The sequence below is a fragment of the Malurus melanocephalus genome, unplaced genomic scaffold (assembly GCF_030028575.1).
Source record: "Malurus melanocephalus ecotype Western Australia unplaced genomic scaffold, MMel_1.1 scaffold_465, whole genome shotgun sequence".
Taxonomy (NCBI): domain Eukaryota; kingdom Metazoa; phylum Chordata; class Aves; order Passeriformes; family Maluridae; genus Malurus; species Malurus melanocephalus.
The window spans coordinates 507,664-525,332 of record NW_026623697.1 but is presented as its reverse complement, the minus strand read 5'-3'; the positions used below and the strand labels follow the sequence as shown (position 1 = coordinate 525,332).

General features: G+C 58.4%; 3 protein-coding genes across 14 annotated transcripts; 2 read left to right on the top strand and 1 right to left on the bottom strand.

Annotated features, from left to right (window-relative positions):
- IGFALS (insulin like growth factor binding protein acid labile subunit) lies at positions 1 to 2,961 on the top strand. Of its 2 annotated transcripts, none has more exons than XM_057380617.1 (2): positions 1 to 98; positions 668 to 2,961. In XM_057380617.1, exons 1-2 carry the CDS (start codon positions 83 to 85, stop codon positions 2,479 to 2,481), a joined length of 1,830 nt encoding a protein of 609 aa, XP_057236600.1. In that variant the 5' UTR covers positions 1 to 82; the 3' UTR covers positions 2,482 to 2,961. The 2 variants fall into 2 exon arrangements, with proteins under 2 accessions (XP_057236600.1, XP_057236599.1); XM_057380616.1 differs by having other exon boundaries at positions 665 to 2,961.
- Positions 2,962 to 3,763: 802 nt separating this feature from the next.
- On the bottom strand, positions 3,764 to 8,413 carry NUBP2 (NUBP iron-sulfur cluster assembly factor 2, cytosolic). 2 transcript variants are annotated; one of them, XM_057380630.1, is made up of 7 exons: positions 8,337 to 8,413; positions 6,929 to 7,047; positions 6,101 to 6,299; positions 5,673 to 5,827; positions 5,398 to 5,508; positions 5,018 to 5,087; positions 3,764 to 4,454 (listed from the first exon to the last, which is right to left on the bottom strand). In XM_057380630.1, exons 1-7 carry the CDS (start codon positions 8,353 to 8,355, stop codon positions 4,312 to 4,314), a joined length of 816 nt encoding a protein of 271 aa, XP_057236613.1. In that variant the 5' UTR covers positions 8,356 to 8,413; the 3' UTR covers positions 3,764 to 4,311. The 2 variants fall into 2 exon arrangements, with proteins under 2 accessions (XP_057236613.1, XP_057236612.1); XM_057380629.1 differs by lacking the exon at positions 3,764 to 4,454 and having other exon boundaries at positions 4,695 to 5,087.
- On the top strand, positions 7,602 to 17,449 carry SPSB3 (splA/ryanodine receptor domain and SOCS box containing 3). Of its 10 annotated transcripts, none has more exons than XM_057380621.1 (7): positions 7,602 to 7,896; positions 10,935 to 11,068; positions 12,586 to 12,802; positions 13,428 to 13,615; positions 15,388 to 15,490; positions 15,868 to 15,993; positions 16,238 to 17,448. In XM_057380621.1, the coding sequence occupies exons 1-7, from the start codon at positions 7,854 to 7,856 to the stop codon at positions 16,582 to 16,584; spliced, it is 1,158 nt and encodes a 385-aa protein (XP_057236604.1). In that variant the 5' UTR covers positions 7,602 to 7,853; the 3' UTR covers positions 16,585 to 17,448. The 10 variants fall into 10 exon arrangements, with proteins under 10 accessions (XP_057236604.1, XP_057236605.1, XP_057236606.1 ...); XM_057380622.1 differs by having other exon boundaries at positions 7,604 to 7,896; positions 12,622 to 12,802; positions 16,238 to 17,441; XM_057380623.1 differs by having other exon boundaries at positions 7,605 to 7,896; positions 12,625 to 12,802; positions 16,238 to 17,440.
- The last annotated feature ends 220 nt before the right edge of the window (positions 17,450 to 17,669 follow it).

Here is a 17,669-nt window from a genome sequence, read left to right as displayed (position 1 = left end):
TTGCTCCATCCATCCCTGCGCAGTCGGCGGGGCCGGAGAGCGGAGCGGGAGCGGGAGCAGGAGCCCTGTCCTGCCCGCCGCCATGAGCGCAGGCAAAGGTAAGGCTGGAACCGCCTCGGCCAGCCCGGGGGACAGGCAGGGGCTGCGCTCGGACCCTGCCAGGGCTTCAGTCACCCTCCACTCTGCTCCTCCTTCACTGCCAATAGGACATTTTGGGGGSCCCCGAGCTGCCGGGGGGGTGGCAGGCACTGAGGGCAGAGCCCAAACCTGGATGGGGAGCGCAGGGATGGGCGGGGACCGTGGAACGGGGACACCCCAGTGCTGGGGGAGTCAAGGAGGGCAGCTGGGTAGGAAGGGGAGAAGGGTCTGGGGGCCTTTCCCCACGAAAAAAGAGAAGCTGCTGCTGTTGCAAAATAAGAGATGAATTGGGGAGGGGGTCCTCGCAGCCCAGGGATCTGAACTGTGGCAGGAGTAGGGGATGATCCCGGACCCTATCCCACGGGATCCCAGCCTCTGAAAACGCCTGCGGCTGCCCCGGGTGTGCCATGGGCTGAGAGTTACCCCTKAACCCACCCGGCCAGAGCGTCTCGGGGGTCCCGAGGGGGTCCCCTAGAGCAGCCCCGGCCCTGCACTGACAGTGTCCCCTTTTCTCCACCCCTCCCAGCAGGCATCCCCCTCCTGCTCCCCCTGGCCCTGCTGCTGGCTGCCGYCTCCCTGTCCCCCGGCGGAGGGGACGCCCCGAAGGAGCCGGGGGACGGGGACGGCCCGCGCTGCCCCAGCCCCTGCGCCTGCAGCCTGGACGATTACAGCGAGGAGCTCAACGTCTTCTGCAGCGGCCGCAACCTGACGCGCCTGCCCGAGGCCGTGCCCCCCAACGCCAAAGCGCTGTGGCTGGACGGCAACAACTTGACGCTGCTGCCGGCCGCCGCCTTCAGGAACCTGTCGGCGCTGGACTTCCTGGACCTGCAGAGCAGCCAGCTGGGCTCGGTGGAGCAGCACGCCTTCCACGGGCTGCGCAGCCTCTTCCACCTGCACCTGGAGCGCAACCGCCTCAAGCACCTGGCMCCGCACACCTTCCTGCACACGCACAACCTCGTGTCCCTCAGCCTCAACAACAACCTCTTCACCAAGGTGGAGGARGGGCTCTTCGCCGGCCTCTCCAACCTCTGGTACCTGAACCTGGGCTGGAACTCGCTGGTGGTGCTGCCCGACAAGGTGTTCCACGACCTGCCCAACCTGAGGGAGCTGATCCTGGCTGGGAACAAGCTGCCCTACCTGCAGCACCAGCTCTTCTGCAGCCTGACCGAGCTGAAGGAGCTGGATCTGAGCGGCAACATGCTCAAGGGCATCAAGATCAACATTTTTGTCAAGCTGCAGAAGYTGCAGAAGCTGTACCTGAACCACAACCAGATCAACGCCATCGCGCCCCGCGCCTTCATGGGCATGAAGTCCCTGCGCTGGCTGGACCTGTCCCACAACCGCCTGGTCTCGCTGTACGAGGACACCTTCCTGGGCCTGCTGAGCCTGCACGTCCTGCGCCTGTCCACCAACTCCATCGCCGGCCTGAGGCCCAGGACCTTCAAGGACCTSCAGTTCCTGGAGGAGCTGCAGCTGGGGCACAACCGGATCCGGAGCCTGGCGGAGAGGACCTTCGAGGGGCTGGGCCAGCTGGAGGTGCTCAGCCTCAACAACAACCAGCTGCAGGACATCAGGGCCGGCGCCTTCCTGGGGCTGCACAACGTGGCCGTGATGCACTTATCTGCCAACTGCATCAAGCTCTTGCCCGACTTCGTCTTCAAGGGGGTCTCAAAGTTGCACAGCCTCCACCTGGAGCACAGCTGCATGGGCAGGATCCGGGCCAGCACCTTTTCTGGGCTCTCCAGCCTGCGGCGCCTCTTCCTGCAGCACAACAGCATCTCCCTCATTGAAGACCGGAGCTTCAGCGAACTGCACGAGCTCCTGGAGCTCGACCTGAAGCACAACAGGCTGAGCCACCTCTCRCCCCGGCTCTTCGTGGGGCTGAGCAACCTGGAGTACCTGTTCCTCTCCTCCAACCAGCTCCTGGAGATCTCCCAGGACACCTTCGGCCCGCTCCAGAGACTCTTCTGGCTCGACCTCTCCCACAACCAGCTGGAGACACTGGACAGCAGCGTCGTCTCCCCACTGACCAACCTGCGGTACCTCAGCCTGAGGAATAACTCCCTGGAGACCTTCTCGGTGGCGTTCCTGGGCCCCCCCTTCGCCCTGGAGCAGCTGTGGCTGGGGGGCAACAACTGGCACTGCAACTGCTCCCTGAAGGGGCTGCGGGACTTCTCCTTGCGGCACCCGGCTGTGGTGCCGCGCTTCGTGCAGTCGGTGGCCGAGGGGGACGATGCCCATGTCCCCATCTACACCTACAACAACCTCACCTGCCTGCACCCCCCAGGGCTGGCAGGGCTGGACCTCCGTGACGCCGCCGAGGAGAGCTTTGCTCACTGCTGAGCTGGGCTGGCCCTCCCAGGGACCCTCACCCGCCACCTCCCTGGCCCTGCTGRGGCTCTGTGGCCACCCCAGACGAGCCCACCACCTCCAGTAGCCGCCTTGCCCAGGAGCTGCTGGATGGGCACCAGCCCCCTGGGCTTCGAACTGAGTATTTCAGCCCTTTAATATTTAAGTAGAAGCCCCCCGGGCACAGCACAGCACAGCAGGAGCACATTTGGAATGCTGCAACCCCCACCTGCAGCCACAGCAAGGGGCRGCCCTGCCCTGCCCAGGCCAGGACTTCATGGGACAAAACAAAGCATTTTCCTGCCACAGAGCAGTGGAGAATCCTAAAAGCTACCCCGAGCTTAGGGARGGGTGCAGAGGACTTGCTGTAGTGATTCCCTGCAGCAGCAGATGTAGGCAGGGCACAGAAAGGCACACGGCACTCACCTGACAAATGGCAGCAGACAAATAAACCTTTGGAGCTATTGCAACCCACTTTGCAAGTTACGTTTTTTCCAAAGTTGGTGCTGCCTCCGGTCTGGATTTCTCCCCAGAGCCCCTCAGCGTGAGGGATTCAGGTTCCTGGGGGCTCCCACATTTCCTGCAAGCCCTGGGGGGTGGCCCAAGCCAAGGGAGGGAGCAAGAATTGCCCAGAGCCAACAGCCTTGACAGACTGCTGAGCTACTGCCCAGATCTCCAAATCCCAGATAAGTGTCCAAAGGTCAGACAAAACTTTCCTGGAAAATTGCATGAGGGGAAAGCTGCTCAGGTGTGGGTCCTTGTGCACTGGCAGCAGYGGTAGATGCTGCTGCTGCTCTGCTCCAAGCACTGCCTGCTCTAACCCAGTCCTGTCAGTGGAAACCCAAGAWTTCCCTGTCTTCCCAAAACCCCACTGTGAGGGTGAGTCCCAAAGGTGSTGAGGGAGGCTGGCAGAGGATCTCAGAGCCCAGGAGGGAGGGAGATAAGGTGCAAGGCCACCACCTTCATTTGCTTCATCTGCTTGACTCAAGTCTGCAAGAGGAGGGCCGGTCCCACAGGAAGAGGGGGACAGGACACAGGAGCCACCTGAGGACACAGGAGCCCCATACTGGGGTTCAGGAAGAGCCGTGACAAAGCATCCTGTGAAGGGCTGCCAGGGCAGCTCACAGCAAGACAAGGGACAGGCTGGATCCCAATGCTGTGACAGGAGATTGAGCTGAATTCCAGCAAGGAAACCAGGGAAAATACCTTGATGTATGTCGAGTGCCAAAACTCAGAGCTACAGCAAGGCCTGAAGCCATGGAAAAACAGAAGTCACAGTCTTGCATTTTCAGACAAGTGTTTACTGCCTGGAACATTGAAAAATATTCCTGAGTCACACAAGTGCAGCAGAGCCGAGGCCACATCTCCAGCACGGTGGGATGAGGCTCCCAGACAGCTCCGAAGGCATTTCCTCACTCCCAGCCCACACCATGCCCCCAGCGGCCCATCAGAAACCGGTGAGCCGAGAATGCCGAGCACAGGGCCTGGCCTGGCCCCACATGGGAGCATCCAGCACGGCTCAGCCACTGAAGCAAGTCCTGTGTGATCCGTCAGGCAGCGGGAGAAGGCAGCGGCACGCAGCGCCGTGATCCGGCTGATTGGAGCCGTGTGGGATCACTGAGGGGAAAGATGCACTTGGCACTGCAGCTCCAGAGTCTCTCTGGGTCAGAGGGGATGGAACTGCTTCCTTCTGGGACTGCCAGCAGCAGCAGGGATCAGTGCTCCCCTCCCTCCCAGCCCAGAGAGACAGAGTTACACAGCTCCTGCCTCCCCTTGCTGCTGCTGGGGCTGCCAGGCTGGCACCAGTCCAGCTCCACACCCTCCTCAGGAGCTCCTCTGCGATGTATCCAAGATCTGCTGRGCGATGTGAGTCAAGGCAGGAAAAGCAGAGCTCTTGGGAAACTCTTGGATGAAGTCTCTGCCTTCTTCCAGGCTCTGGGTGAGCTGGGGATCCAGGGGGATGCAGCCTGTGGGACAGGGAAAAGGAGGGGGAGAGCTGGCTCCCTGCACAGCCRAGGCCTGCAGCCAGGGATAGAAACACACTTCCAGGGTCAAACCCAGGGACAGTGGTGGGGAAAGCCAACCACTGCCCTCCCTGAGCTGTCCAGGAGATAATTCTCACCTGCAACTGCTTTCCCTGGGTCCAAGAGCCCACCCCACCCCTGGTGCTTCATGAGAGGGGCTCTSCCCCTGATCCCAGCCTGTCCAGCGACAGGGCTCAGCCCTCAGCCCCCATTTCTCAGGGAGGCTCTAGGACATTCCAACGTGGTTCTCATGGAGCTCCAGGCTTGTTTACCATGTCACCACAACATCAGCAGCCACAGGAGGTGCTGGCACCACCACCTCTGGCCCAGCAAGGCCAGCTGCCCATTGTGAGCAGTCTGGATGGCAGAGGAACAAAGTACAAACCATACCCCAGATCTGCCAGGTGCCAGGGGCTCCCAGCCCAGCCCACCTGCCTGTGATACTCCTTCTCTGTGCTCAGCCCTCTCCCGGCACCAAGAGGTGAGCCCTGAGCAGAGCCACTCACCCAGGAAGGGCACCCCAGTGTGCTTGGCCAGCTCCTCTCCTCCCCCTTTGGAGAAGATGTTCGTGCATTCCTGAAGGAGGAAGAGCCATGAGTCAGGAAGCCCAGAGCCCTGTGTGACAGGGCAGGTGCTGCCAGGCCCTGAGCAGAGCCACTGCCCTCCACCCTCCAGCCCCAGGCACTCCCTGTGCCCCCGCCCTTCCCACAGCTCCATCATAAAGCACAGCCAGTGGCCTCTCCCGAAGCTGGCAGCATCTCCTCTTCCCTGGCTCATCACCCTCACGGCATTGCCCAATCTCCCACCCAAGGCTCAGCACCCCAGCAGCACAAGGAAGAGTCCCCAGCAGCCCCAAGGCTGGACAGAAAGCTCAGGAGAAGCTCACGGAGCAGTGGGGGCACACGAAGCCGCTCATGTTCTCCACGATGCCGAGGATCCGCAATCCCGCCTTCCGACAGAAGGTCAGCTCCCGCCTCACATCCCCCACGGACACGGCCTGAGGGGGAACAGCAGAACTGGGGATGCCTCTGGCCACATCCACTGTGGCTCCAGAGCAGATGTGTAGAAGCAGCAGCCTCAGACAGCCCTGTGCAAACCTGAGGTGCATYTTTCCCCCCTCCAAAGCTGCTGCCTGCCAGGAATTCCAGCCCCGTGTCCTACCTGGGGCGTTGTGACCAGGATTGCTCCGAGCAGCTGGTAGGGCCTCAAGGCCTCCACGGTGGAGATGTGCTCGTCGGACGTGCCCGGYGGTGTGTCCACGATGAGGAAGTCCAGGTCCCCCCAGGCCACGTCGGTAACAAATTGCTTGATCAAAGCTATGGAAATAAAAGGGGCAGATAAAAAAAATTCAGTGAGTTTCAGGTGGCTTGGGAGCTGTGGGACAGGGATTGGGAAGCACCCTGGGGGTGACAGGGATCAGGGAGAGGGACAAGGCTGTCTGTCAGCACAACATGTGCTGTACTCTCCCCTCTGAGTGATTTAAACCCACGCTTATGGAACAGGAGCTTTGTTCCCTCACAGAATGATCCCTCCAGGAGGGCTCACAGAAGGTTCCAGAGCAGGTTTCACCTAGCAAACCCCAGTGTTACCATTTTTCTTAGGTCCTCTCCACACCACGGCGTCGTCTGGCCTCTCCAGCAGGAAGCCGATGGACATGAGGGCGATGGCCTTGTCCTGACCCACGAAAACAGGCACCCAGCCACTGTCACACTGGTGCACGGCGCTGTCCTGCACCCTCAGCATGCGTGGGATGCTGGGGCCACACAGGTCCACGTCCAGGATGCCCACCTGGGGACAGGCACAGCCCTTCTCACACCCTGAGCAGGGCGGGCTCAGGAACCCCCAGCCMCCCAAACCTGGGCTGCTCACAGCACCTCCACAACAGCCTCTGCAGCTCAGCAGCCACAGCTGAAACAGAAATGCTCTAAATTTCACATGCCTCCTGACCTCCTCCCCAAGGAGCATCTCCTGGGTGTCTCCAAGCGCTTTGTGCCAGAACCCAAGTGGCACTGGCTGCACAGAGCCTTTAAAAAGATCCTCAGGGAATCCAGTCTGTCTCCTGCCCACACATTTCCTTTTTGTCCCCATTTTAAGCATCCTTCAGCTCATCCACCCCACAGAGGGAGCAAGGGTGACAYGACAAAGCAGCAAAGTCATGTCTCAGGGCCTATTTCAGCAATAAATATTGTGTGATTTAATAAAATAGATCAAAGAGAAATGAGATGCAGTACCTGATCCAGTTACCTGCACTTGATCGAACAACAGAAAGGAACCCCTTGAATTACTCCCACAAACAGCATCTTCACTTACAGACAATCCACACCCAGGACACCCCCATGGAAAGGACAGAAAAAGCCTGGACCAGCTGGAGATGAGGAGGGAARAGCCAGAACTGATCATCCCTAACCCTCACTCACCCTCTTCCCGGCATTGCGCAGCGCCAGGGCCAGCTCGGTGGAGATGGTGCTCTTCCCAACGCCGCCCTTCCCGGACAGCACGAGCACGATGTGCCGCACCCCGGCCAGGTTGGCTCTCTCTGCAAGTGTATCACAGAACCATGGAATATCCTGAGCTGGAGGGACCCACAGGGATCATGGATCCAACCCTGGCCCTGCACAGACCCCCCAACAATCCCACCCTGTGCATCCCTGGCAGCGCTGTCCAAACGCTCCTGGAGCTSTGGCAGCCTCGGGGCCGGGACCATTCCCTGGGGAGCCTGGGCAGTGCCAGCACCCTCTGGGGACAGAAGAACCTTTCCCTGATCTCCATCCTGACCCTGCCCTGGCCCAGCTCCAGCCATGCCCTGGGTCCTGTCCCTGTCCCAGAGCAGAGATCAGACCTGTCCCTCAGGAGGAGCGGCAGACCCCGCTGAGGTCTGACCTCAGTGTAAAGCAGTGGGAAAGGACAGGTGGATGTGCCACAGGCTTTCTGTCATCAGAAAAGGAACAACAAGAACAATGGCAATAAACAATGTGTGGTGAGCAAAGGTTTGTCCCGATGACCTAAGTGGCAGCAGAGCAATTAACAGGCRCTGGGCTCGTGCGGCTCAGCCGGGCATGGCCGGAGGCTGATGGTGAGCTCAGGCCCTTGGCGTTTCCTTCCTCCRTGTCACACCAGTCACTTCCTGCCAGTCCCACGCTCCTCTCCAGCTTTCCTGCCATTCCCGGCTGTGCTGTCAGCGCTCCCGGGTCTCTGAGCACTCGGGACGGTGTCCCCGGCCCGGGGCACAACAGGAGGCAGGGGACGGACGGGACGCCGGCACAGAGCGCCCAGCCGGGCCCGCGTTCTCGGGCGCCCCGTCACGACCGGGCACTGTCCCGGCAGCACAGCGGCACCGGCGGCATGGAGCCCACCATGGCAGAACTCATCCGCACCTCCACCGACGGTAACGGCACAGGGCTTCAAAACGAGGAGGGGAGGGAGAAGAAGACCGGGGAGGGAGAAGAGAGCCGAGGAGGGGGAAGACAGAGCCCCGCAGAGGGCTGCTCGCGGGATCCCGCCCGAGGACAGCGGCAGCTCCGCGTAGGGCTCACTTTCTCGGCGCTGTCTCCCGCGGGAGCCGTGCCCGGGCCTTTCGCAAGGCCCAGCGTTGCCTCCCGATAAGCGGGGCCCGCCGTCTGTGGGGCCCCAGCCCCTCCCATCCCCTCACGGGGAGTCGGGGTCCATCACAGCGGCACGGCGCGACCCAGGCAGTTGGGAACCCCGCGGAACCGGGTCCTGAACSCCCCGCTAGGCCCGGTCATTGCGGTAGGGACATTCCACGCGAGACAAACAGTGGCTCCCCGCAGGCCGGTTCCCCCGAGCCGCGGCCTTTGCACCGCTCACCCCCGGCCGTCTCCTCCATGCTGCCTCGCGCTTCCGCTTTCCGCCGGCCTAAGGCCCCGCCCCCTCAGATTGACAGGCKCCGCATCAAATCCCAGTCCTCGCTCTCACCCAAGGCCCCGCCCCCCAGGGCTTTGCAGCCAATCCACTCCCGCGCTCCCCTTGCATCAGCCAATGGGCTCAGTGMTTTCCCGCCCCGAGCAGCCGCCCAATGGCGCCGCTCCCTGGGGATTGGCACAGGGTGCAGCCAATAGCGCGGGGCTGCYTGGACCCCACCCCCTCTCTCCTCCTCCGCCCGTGAGTGACAGGACGCTCAGCCAATGGCGAAGGGGCTTGGCGCGGCCGCAGCCAATGGGCAGCAGGGGGGCGGTGCCAGGAGCGGATTGTTTATGTCCCGGCAGAGGAAAGTAGGTCAGAGCGCGGCGAGGCCGGGCCGGGTCAGCGCCGGGCAGGTGGGCCGGGGGCGAGGGGACGGGCCGGGAGCGGCAGCTGAGGGTTGGGGTTTGGCTCAGGGCGTGCCCGGGCTGTGCGACCCAAGCGTGGCCCAAATGCGCTGGCCTGGCCTGGTCTGGCCTGGCGTGATCCGGTCCTGTTCGGCCGCGCCTCAGCAGCCGGGACAGCCGGGGCTCTGGYGCCCGCCCTCGGCGGAGCTGCTGCCCCCGCGGCCGAGAAGCCGCGCCGCGCCCCCGCCGTGATCCTCCCGCCGCTCAGCGCCCGGGACAGTGCTGGGACAGTGAGCGCTGTGCGGGTCACGCCGCAGCATCGTCTCGGGCCCGTGGAAAGACCTCACTGCAGGGGTGAGGGGTTTTTATAGCAGCACTGGTGTACAGGAACAGGGAACTGCCCATCCCCTGTGCTGGCACTGCTGAGGCACCTCCAATCCTGGGGTCATTTCTGGGCACAAAACACTTTGCAGGGCTGGAGCGTGTCCAGGGAAGGGCACAGAGTAAGGAAGGGRCTGGAGCACCAGGAGCGGCTKAGGGAGCTGGGAAAGGGGCTCAGCCTGGAGCAAAGGAGGCTCMGGGGGAACCTTGTGGCTYTGAACAATGGGCATCCAGGGCAGTGGGGTGGTATCAGGCTCTGCTCCCAGAGAACAAGGGAGGAAACAGCCTTAAGTTGTGCCAGGGGAGGTTTAGGTTGGATATTGGGAAACTTTCTTCACTGAGAGGGTGGTTAGGTACTGGCACAGCTGCCCAGGGCAGTGATGGAGTTGTAGTCTCTGGAGGGATTTGAAAGCTGTGTGGATATGGCACTTGTGGACATGGTTTAGTGGTGCCTTGGCAGTGCTGGGGGAATTGCTGGACTTGGTGCTCTTAGAGGTCTTTTCCAGCCATAATGATTCCATGACTGACTCKGCCTGGTGCTGGATCATGTACTGGGACAGACTGTGCTGTGATGGCTCTAAGCTGTGAAATCCAACCTTGGTGAAGGCCTGGGGGAGCAGAGCTGCTCTGTTGTGCTGCTTAGCAAAGCTGGAGAAGGAGATTTGGGTGTCTTTTTAGGTGCTTTCCCAGCATGGCTGTATGAGCCCTGTGACTTCTGCAGGTGGGATTTCCAAAACCCTTCAGAGCATCCAAGGGCACCTACACAGCCATCTGAGGCTTGGCCTGTCCTGCTTTTCCAAGAACTGCTGTCCCACTGGGGACTGAGGCACAGGAGGAACAGGGCTGGGTGCTTTATGGCAGGCCCTGGCTCGGGGCTGAGCTGAGGGAGTGGGTTCAAGGGTTACAACCCTGCAGGTGCCTCTTGGTGGGGAGTTGAATGCTTTAAAGATAAACTTCAGGGAGATGAGATTGGAAGCTGAGGTTTGTTTCCCTGTCACATCCAGTGACAGGATGCTGTGTGGGAGCTGGCAGCTGGCATGGCCTGGCCTGTCAGGGCCAKAGGGAAGGAGTCCTGGGAAATCTGTCTCTGAACAACATCCCTGCTGGACTGGGAGATAAGTGGCTGCTTCCCTTCTGCCTGTTGTCCTTGAGGCAAGTTGGGACAGATCTGTCACAAGGCTGGTTTCTCTCCAGTGAGCAGGAAAGTGGTTTCTCTTCTTCTCCAAGCACCAAGAGCACAGTYTTCCCCCAGAGGGTGCTTGCAGGTGGGCAGACGTCCCTGCAGACAGACGGGCTGCAGTGGAGCCAGGGCAGTGCAGTGGCTGAAGCCAGACAGCTGCCAAAGGGTCACTGGGCACCAGGGAGGGCATATCTTAGAGCATCCTGGGATAGTGAAAGGTGTCCCCACGTGTGGCAGGGGGTGGAACGAGATGAGCTTGAAGGTCCTTTCAACCCAAATGATTCTGGAATTCTGACAGCCCTGAAGCTCCCCAGGCCARGTGAGAGGTGGCTGCTGGATCCAGTTCCTGCAGAGGAGCGGGTGCTCCCACCACCACTGGATATTGGGAGCATTTTTTGGAGCCAGRAGTTGAACACCTGGCTCAGGGAGAAGTTGACCCTGGCTGGAGAAAGAGGTTGAAGTTCGCAGAGGCTCATGATGTGGGTGAAACTTCTTTGCGTYGGTTGATCTCGTGCTGGTTCCCCTGGGGGGTTTGGTGACCCAGGGGGTGGCCATGGCACATGGCAGCAGCGTGTAACCTCGTGTCCCTTTCCCCAGCCTACCTGTCTGGGAGCAGCATGGCGCGGCGCCCGCGGAGCAGCCGGGCCTGGCACTTTGTCCTGAGCGGGGTCCGGCGTGAGGCCGACAGCCGGGCTGGCACACGGGGCTGGGGCTACGACTCCGACGGGCAGGTAGGCTGGGCTCGGGGCTCTGGGTGGCACTGGGTGGCACAAGGGATGTTTTCCTCTCCCTGACAGCAGGTCTGTGTAACTGAGCGGCAAAACTGGCCAAAACCAGAAAAGATTTAATAAGTCGATATTGATACTAAGCGAGATGCATTTTAAAGCGTAGAAGGGATGTGTCATACATAAAGTACATCAGTATTTCAAAATATTTTTTTGGAAGTAGAGCTCTAGATAAGTGTTTGAAGTGGATCGGTTCCCTAAACCAGCTGTCTGTGCTCCCTCCTGGGCTGTAAGGGTGTTGTGGGCTTGGAGGTGGTGGTGGAGATTGCAGGGCRGTGTCTTCAGACTGAAATTTCTTCACATTTCCTGCTCTGTAATGTAACATCACTTCTGCACCTGGTCCAAGTGTGCTGGAGATGGGAACACAGCAGGGAGAGCAGGAGTAAAACAGTGCAAGGAATGACTTTGATTCACCTCTGCCATTCTTTGCTCTTTTCCCTAATTCTTGAGTGTGTGAGTTGAGTTCCCTGTGCAGTGGTGAGAGCATAAGGAGCTGCTTCAGAGCCAGGCAGAACCCATGAGGCCTCTGCCAGAGCACAGTGTCCAAACCCAGGAGCCTTTTTTCCTCAGTCAGAGCAGCTTTCTGTTCCTGCAGTCCCGGGATTTCTCGGTAGCACAAGTTAGGGAAGGTAGAAGTTAGGAAAGGCAGAACCCAGGCTCTGCAGGCCAGAGGAGCAGGACTGTGGCTAGTCCATATGTAAACCCKAGTAGTTTCAATTCCCTGCCTTACACAGCTGCAAGGTCATGAGTTTAAAGAATTTTTGTCATTAAATACCTCTTACCATGGGGGTAATTAACAAGCAGATACACCTGAGCTGTGTGTAAACCCAGAGTAACTYACTGCAATCAGTGGTAAGAGAATCCCTTTGGCGACACCATAACACAGGAGTGAGACAAGGCTGTGATTCTCACAATGTTCAGTGCAGGGACACGTTGGTCTCTTGGCACTGGGGAACACTAGATCAGTTTTTTGTGTTCATGAAAGTAAACAAAAAACCTTTAATCCTGCCCTGGATTCCCTGTGGGCCTGTCTGCAGTGCTGGCCTGAGGAGCTGCAGCCGTGCTGCTCAGCTGGCTCCCTTTGTTCTGTCCCCTCTCCTTTTGCCTCCTTGTGTCTCCCATGTTCCTTGCAGCCTCTCTAGAGCAGTGCTTGGCTCTGCTGATGGCTGGAACCTGCTTGGTGAAAGCCAAAGCTTTAGCACAGAGTTTGCTACAAAATGTGTGTGTTCAGACTTGGGCTGCCAACCTGCTGCCTCCTTGTCACTGGCAGGCACAGAGAATGCACCTGCACCACAGAGTGCTGAGAGGTCCCTGCAGCTCAGCTGGCTCTGTCTACATCCCAGAGCAGGGTAATTCCATGGRCATGGCCCATGTCCCTGTGTGACAGGCCGGGCTGGGACATGAGATGAGATGAGCCTGGCGATGTCCCTTCACAGAGCTCTGTTACATCTCCCCACACCCAGGGATGCCCGGCAGTGACCATGCCCTCTTCTCCCCAGCAGCACAGCGACTCTGATTCAGAGCCAGAGTTCTCTTCCCTGTCTCCCTCCATCCCAAGCGCCATCCCTGTGACTGGAGAGTCCTACTGCAAYTGTGAGAACCAGAGTGAAGCTCCCTACTGCTCCAGCCTGCACGCCCTGCACCGCGTCCGTGACTGCCGCTGCGGCGAGGAGGATGAGTGTGAGTGGCTCCCTTGGGGCTGGGTGTTGGGGGACCTGGGCACTGTTCTGTCCTCGTCTCAGCATTCCTTTGTTTACATCCTGAGGCTGTAGGAGGATTACCAGCTYGTGCCTGCTGTTGTGTTTCCAGAGCTCAGGCTGAAGCTGTTACAGCGTCAGTGCTCACCTCTGAGACCTGCTTTCTGATCCTGCTTAGGCCACCAGTAAACCAGAACCGGTGCTTAGGGCCCTCCTGATCCCTGGAATGGCTGGCAGGGTGCCTGGCTCGGAGCACAGTKTGGGCTTGGGCTGGCTGGGAGAGYCTGGGGCATGGCAGAGCCACCCCTYGAGCSCACCAGGAGSGKGGGGAGRAAGGKAGGCTCTGCCTGGTGTYAGCCAAAACTGGGCCTGGTGAATSCTGACAGCTTTGGAGCACTGATYTGTCCCTGGAGAGACATTASAGAGTAGCTCAGACCTCAAACAGYTCTCTCATATGAGCAACTTAAGATTTACCCTCTTAAACAACAAAAGAAATACAAATAAACCCACCAACTGGCCTTCAAAAGAAATGTTCACCTGTGCTTTGGCTTGGGAGTCRTTCCTTGAAGATCTTTGCCCATCCTTGCTCCTCTGTGCTTCCTCAACAGATTTTGACTGGGTGTGGGACGACCTGAACAAGTCGACGGCCACACTGCTGACATGTGACAATCGCAAGGTGAACTTCCACATGGAATACAGCTGTGGCACGGCTGCCATCCGCGGCAACAAGGAGCTGGCAGACGGGCAGCACTTCTGGGAGATCAAGATGACCTCCCCAGTGTATGGCACCGACATGGTACGTGTGGGGCACACAGAAATGCCCAGGGTTTTGGACAGGGAAGGATGGGTGGATGGGTGGAAGGATGAGGTTCCACCACAGCAGGTCAGGTTTCAGGCTGTCTGGAGGTGCRCAAGTCCATGAGGATGTGATKGGTTGAATCTCTGGGATCYGAGRGAATTGGTGGATGAAATKGCTTAGCCACTATCYGTYGTATTTGAGAAGTTGTGGCAGTCTGGTGAAGTTCCCAGCAACTGGAAAAGGGGAAACACAGCCCCTAGTTTTAAAAACAGAAATAAGGAAGACGTGGGGAAGTGCAGGCAGTCTCATCATAGTGCCTGGCAAGATMATGGAGCAGATTCTTTCGCTAGCTATGCAAAGACACATGGAAAAATTGGAGGTGATTGATGACAGCCATCATGGCTTCACTGATGGCAGCTCCTGCCTGACAAATTCAGTTGCCTTTTGTGAAGGGATTGCAGTGTTGGTGGATGAGGAAAGAGGAGCTGATATCATGTCTGAAATTGTGCAAAGCATTTGTTGCTGCCTTGCATGGCATCCTTGTCTCTAAAYTGGAGAGACATAGATTTGACAGAGGGACCACTCAGTGGATATGGAATTGTCTGGATGGTCACATGCAAAGAGTTGGAGTCAGTGGAGACCAGTGACAGGTGACATTGCTCGGGGCTGGTATTGGGGCTGGTATTGTTTTGCATCACTGCTGGGGACATGGACAATGCACCCTCAGCCCGTCTGGAGCTGACACCCAGCTGTGTGGGGAGGTCACAGCTGGAAAGGAGGGATGGGGCATCCATAGGGATGTCAACAGGCTGGAGAGGTGGGGCTGTAGGAAAAAATGCAACAAGGCCAAGTGCAGGGCAATCCCAGGCACAAATCTGGGCTGGGCAGAGAAGGGATCGACAGCAGCCCTGGGAGAAGGATATATGGGGTGTCAGAAGATGGGAGCTGGCCATGCCCTGGCCACGTGCACCCAGAACCCCACCTGTGCTGGCCTGAGCCCCCAGCGTGGGCAGCAGGGGAGGGGGGGATTCTACCCCTCTCCCTCTCAGGTGAGACCCCACCTGCAGAGCTGCCCCAGTCCTGAGGAAAAACAGCAGAAAGATGTGGAGCTGCTGGAGAGAGTCCAGAAGGGGCCACAGAGATGCTCCAAGGGCTGGAGCCCCTCTGCTCTGGAGCCAGGAGAAGGCTCCAGAGAGAGTTCAGAGTCCCTTCCAGGGCCTAAAGGGGATCCAGAAGAGCTGGAGAGGGACTTAAGAGAAGGTCCTGGAGTGACAGGCCAAGGGGGAGTGGCTTCACAAGTACAGAGGGCAGGGATGGATGGGATATTTGGAAGGAATTGTTCCCTGGGAGGGTGGGGAGGCCCTGGCACAGGGTGCCCAGAGAAGCTGTGGCTGCCCCTGGATCCCTGGCAGTGTCCAAGGCCAGGCTGGACGGGGCTTGGAGCAGCCTGGGACAGTGGAAGGTGTCCCTGCCCATGGCAGGGGTGGAATGAGATGAGCTTTGCAATCAATCCCTTCCAACCCATTCCATGACTCTGAACCGGACTATGACCTTCTGCAGCAGTGCAGCTGGGTCTCCTCACTTAGGAAAAGAAATTGGAGCTGGGAGTCTACAGCTCCACCCTGAAACTGCTGACTTAGCTTCACCAACCCCTTTGGGTGTTTTGGGCTGAGCCAAGAAGAGAAGGGAAGAAATGGAGGTGGAATCTTGGTTGTGTTTTGTTGCTTGAAAAAACACCAAGCTTGTGCTCTTACTACTTTTCCTCCCAGATGGTGGGAATTGGGACATCAGATGTGAACCTGGACAAGTACCGGCACACCTTCTGCAGCCTGCTGGGCAAGGATGAGGACAGCTGGGGACTCTCCTACACAGGTAACATGGACAGGGTGGCTGCATGGGCAGCAGTGGCATCAGAGGTGCCACCAGCCCTGTGAATCCCTTGTTAAGGACACTGGAGTAGCATCTCTCCTGGACCACATTTTGCAGAGCCCTTACCCTGTGTGGGACCCTCCAGGGCATCTGGATGCTACTGTCACATCCCCACTTTGGGGTTTTGGTACCACTCCCTGCACTCTGGAGTTGCAAAACCTCAACTTTCCTCTTTCCACCGGCCACTCTGGGATGGGAGGGCRGGGATCAGGCAATGCAAGGATGTGTTTGGCATTGAGAGAGGCTGTACCAGCTGGGAGTTGGGATGAATTCTTGGAGGGCAGGTTTCCACAGAAGGCCATTTTTTGGTGTGTTTTTAGGACTGCTGCATCACAAAGGTGACAAAACAAACTTCTCCTCGAGGTTTGGCCAAGGCTCCATTATYGGGGTGCATTTGGACACGTGGCACGGGACACTCACATTCTTCAAGAACCGCAAGTGCATAGGTGAGAGCCAGGGATGGGGTGGCAGGAACTCAAGTCTGGCTGCAGCAAAAAACACTGGGAAAGCAGAAGACCAAGGTGTGAAGTGAGTGGGAGGAAGGTTCCCTTTGTTATTTAATAGACTGGATTTTGAAAGGCTTCTCCCAACAGCTTTGCAGTTAATGGGTTTGGGATAGGTATGAGGAGGGAGATCAAGGTGTCTAAACATGCTGGTTAAACTAACATCCCTGCTGCTGTGCCCTGGCAGGGGTGGCAGCCACCAAGCTGCAGAACAAGAAGTTTTACCCCATGGTGTGCTCAACAGCAGCCAAGAGCAGCATGAAGGTGATCCGCTCGTGTGCCAGCTGCACGTCATTGCAGTACCTGTGCTGCTTCCGCCTGCGCCAGCTCCTTCCCAACTATGTGGACACGCTGGAGGTGCTGCCCCTGCCCCCTGGACTCAAGCAGGTGCTGCACAACAAACTGGGCTGGGTCTTGAGCATGAACTATAGCACGTCAAAGCCTTCCTCCTCCTCGTCTTCGGGCAGCGACTCGGACAGCTCGTGCAGCTCGGATGCAGAGGCCTGCCAAAGGAAGAGGTGCAGGAGGACATAATGGCTCTGCACGCCGGGTGAGTGGAGGTTTATTGTGTTGTCTGCAAGGGCCAACCTCTTCCTTCATGGGGACATCCATTTGTATTCRGTGGCAAAGATTTCTCCAGTGCTGTGGAAATCTTTGGCCTCGACATCCATCACAGGCATTTGGAAGAGTTGTTGGCTCCAAGAGGTGCCAGTTCTGACACAAGAAAATTGTGGTGAAGTATCTGAGTATCTTCACCTCCTGACTTGCTATCAAAGCCAGCACCTCTTCCTGAAGGATCTCTCTTCTCCCTGTTGGCACAGACAACRTTTAAGAAATTGGACTTGATGACAGGAGTTGGACTTGACAATCTTCATGGCTCCCTTCCAACTCAGGATATTCTGTGATGATTGAGGTGGCCTCCTGGTTGGAGTGTACTGGATTCCAGTCAAATAACGGACCTGACTCATCAAGACACGATCCCAGGCTAGTCCTCTCCCTCACTGTGTGTGTAGGTTTGGTGTCTGCCATGACCTCGTCCCGCTGCTGTGGGGCACAACGGAGCAGCAGCTGTAGGGAAAGGAGCCCCACAGCCCCACTGCTGGGAGCAGGTACAAGAGCTGAGCTGTGGCTGGTCTTCCTCGRGCCCCTGGGGACTTYTAATTGCTCTGCATGTTGGTTCCTGCTGCTTCTCCTCTGTCCAAAACTGTGTTAAACTGTAATAATAAAAGTAGAAGCTGTCTGTTGTTCCTCTTGGGGCCCCTGAAGGCAGGAGGCTGCAGGTGCTTGTCAAAAATAGTCTGGCCAGCAGGGTGAAGGGGAGCTTTTGGGTGCAGCAGTTGTGTGCCAGAACTGGAGGAGGTGAAGACAGCAGAGATGCCCTCATCTGCAGGGCTCTTGTGCTTCCCACTGAAGCAGAAGCCTGGTTGGGTGATGTTCAGTGGAGCCAGGCCAGTGCCCATGGCTGTGCACAGGAAGGGAGGCCGCAAGTCTTACAGTGCCTGTCTTTAGGCAGGTCACACTGGGACAGAAACCCCAAACCCTCACCCCAGAGCCTGGGAATCAGAGCAGCCCCTCCAAGACTTCGTGGTTGTGCTGAGGGGAATTGCTGAATTAGGATC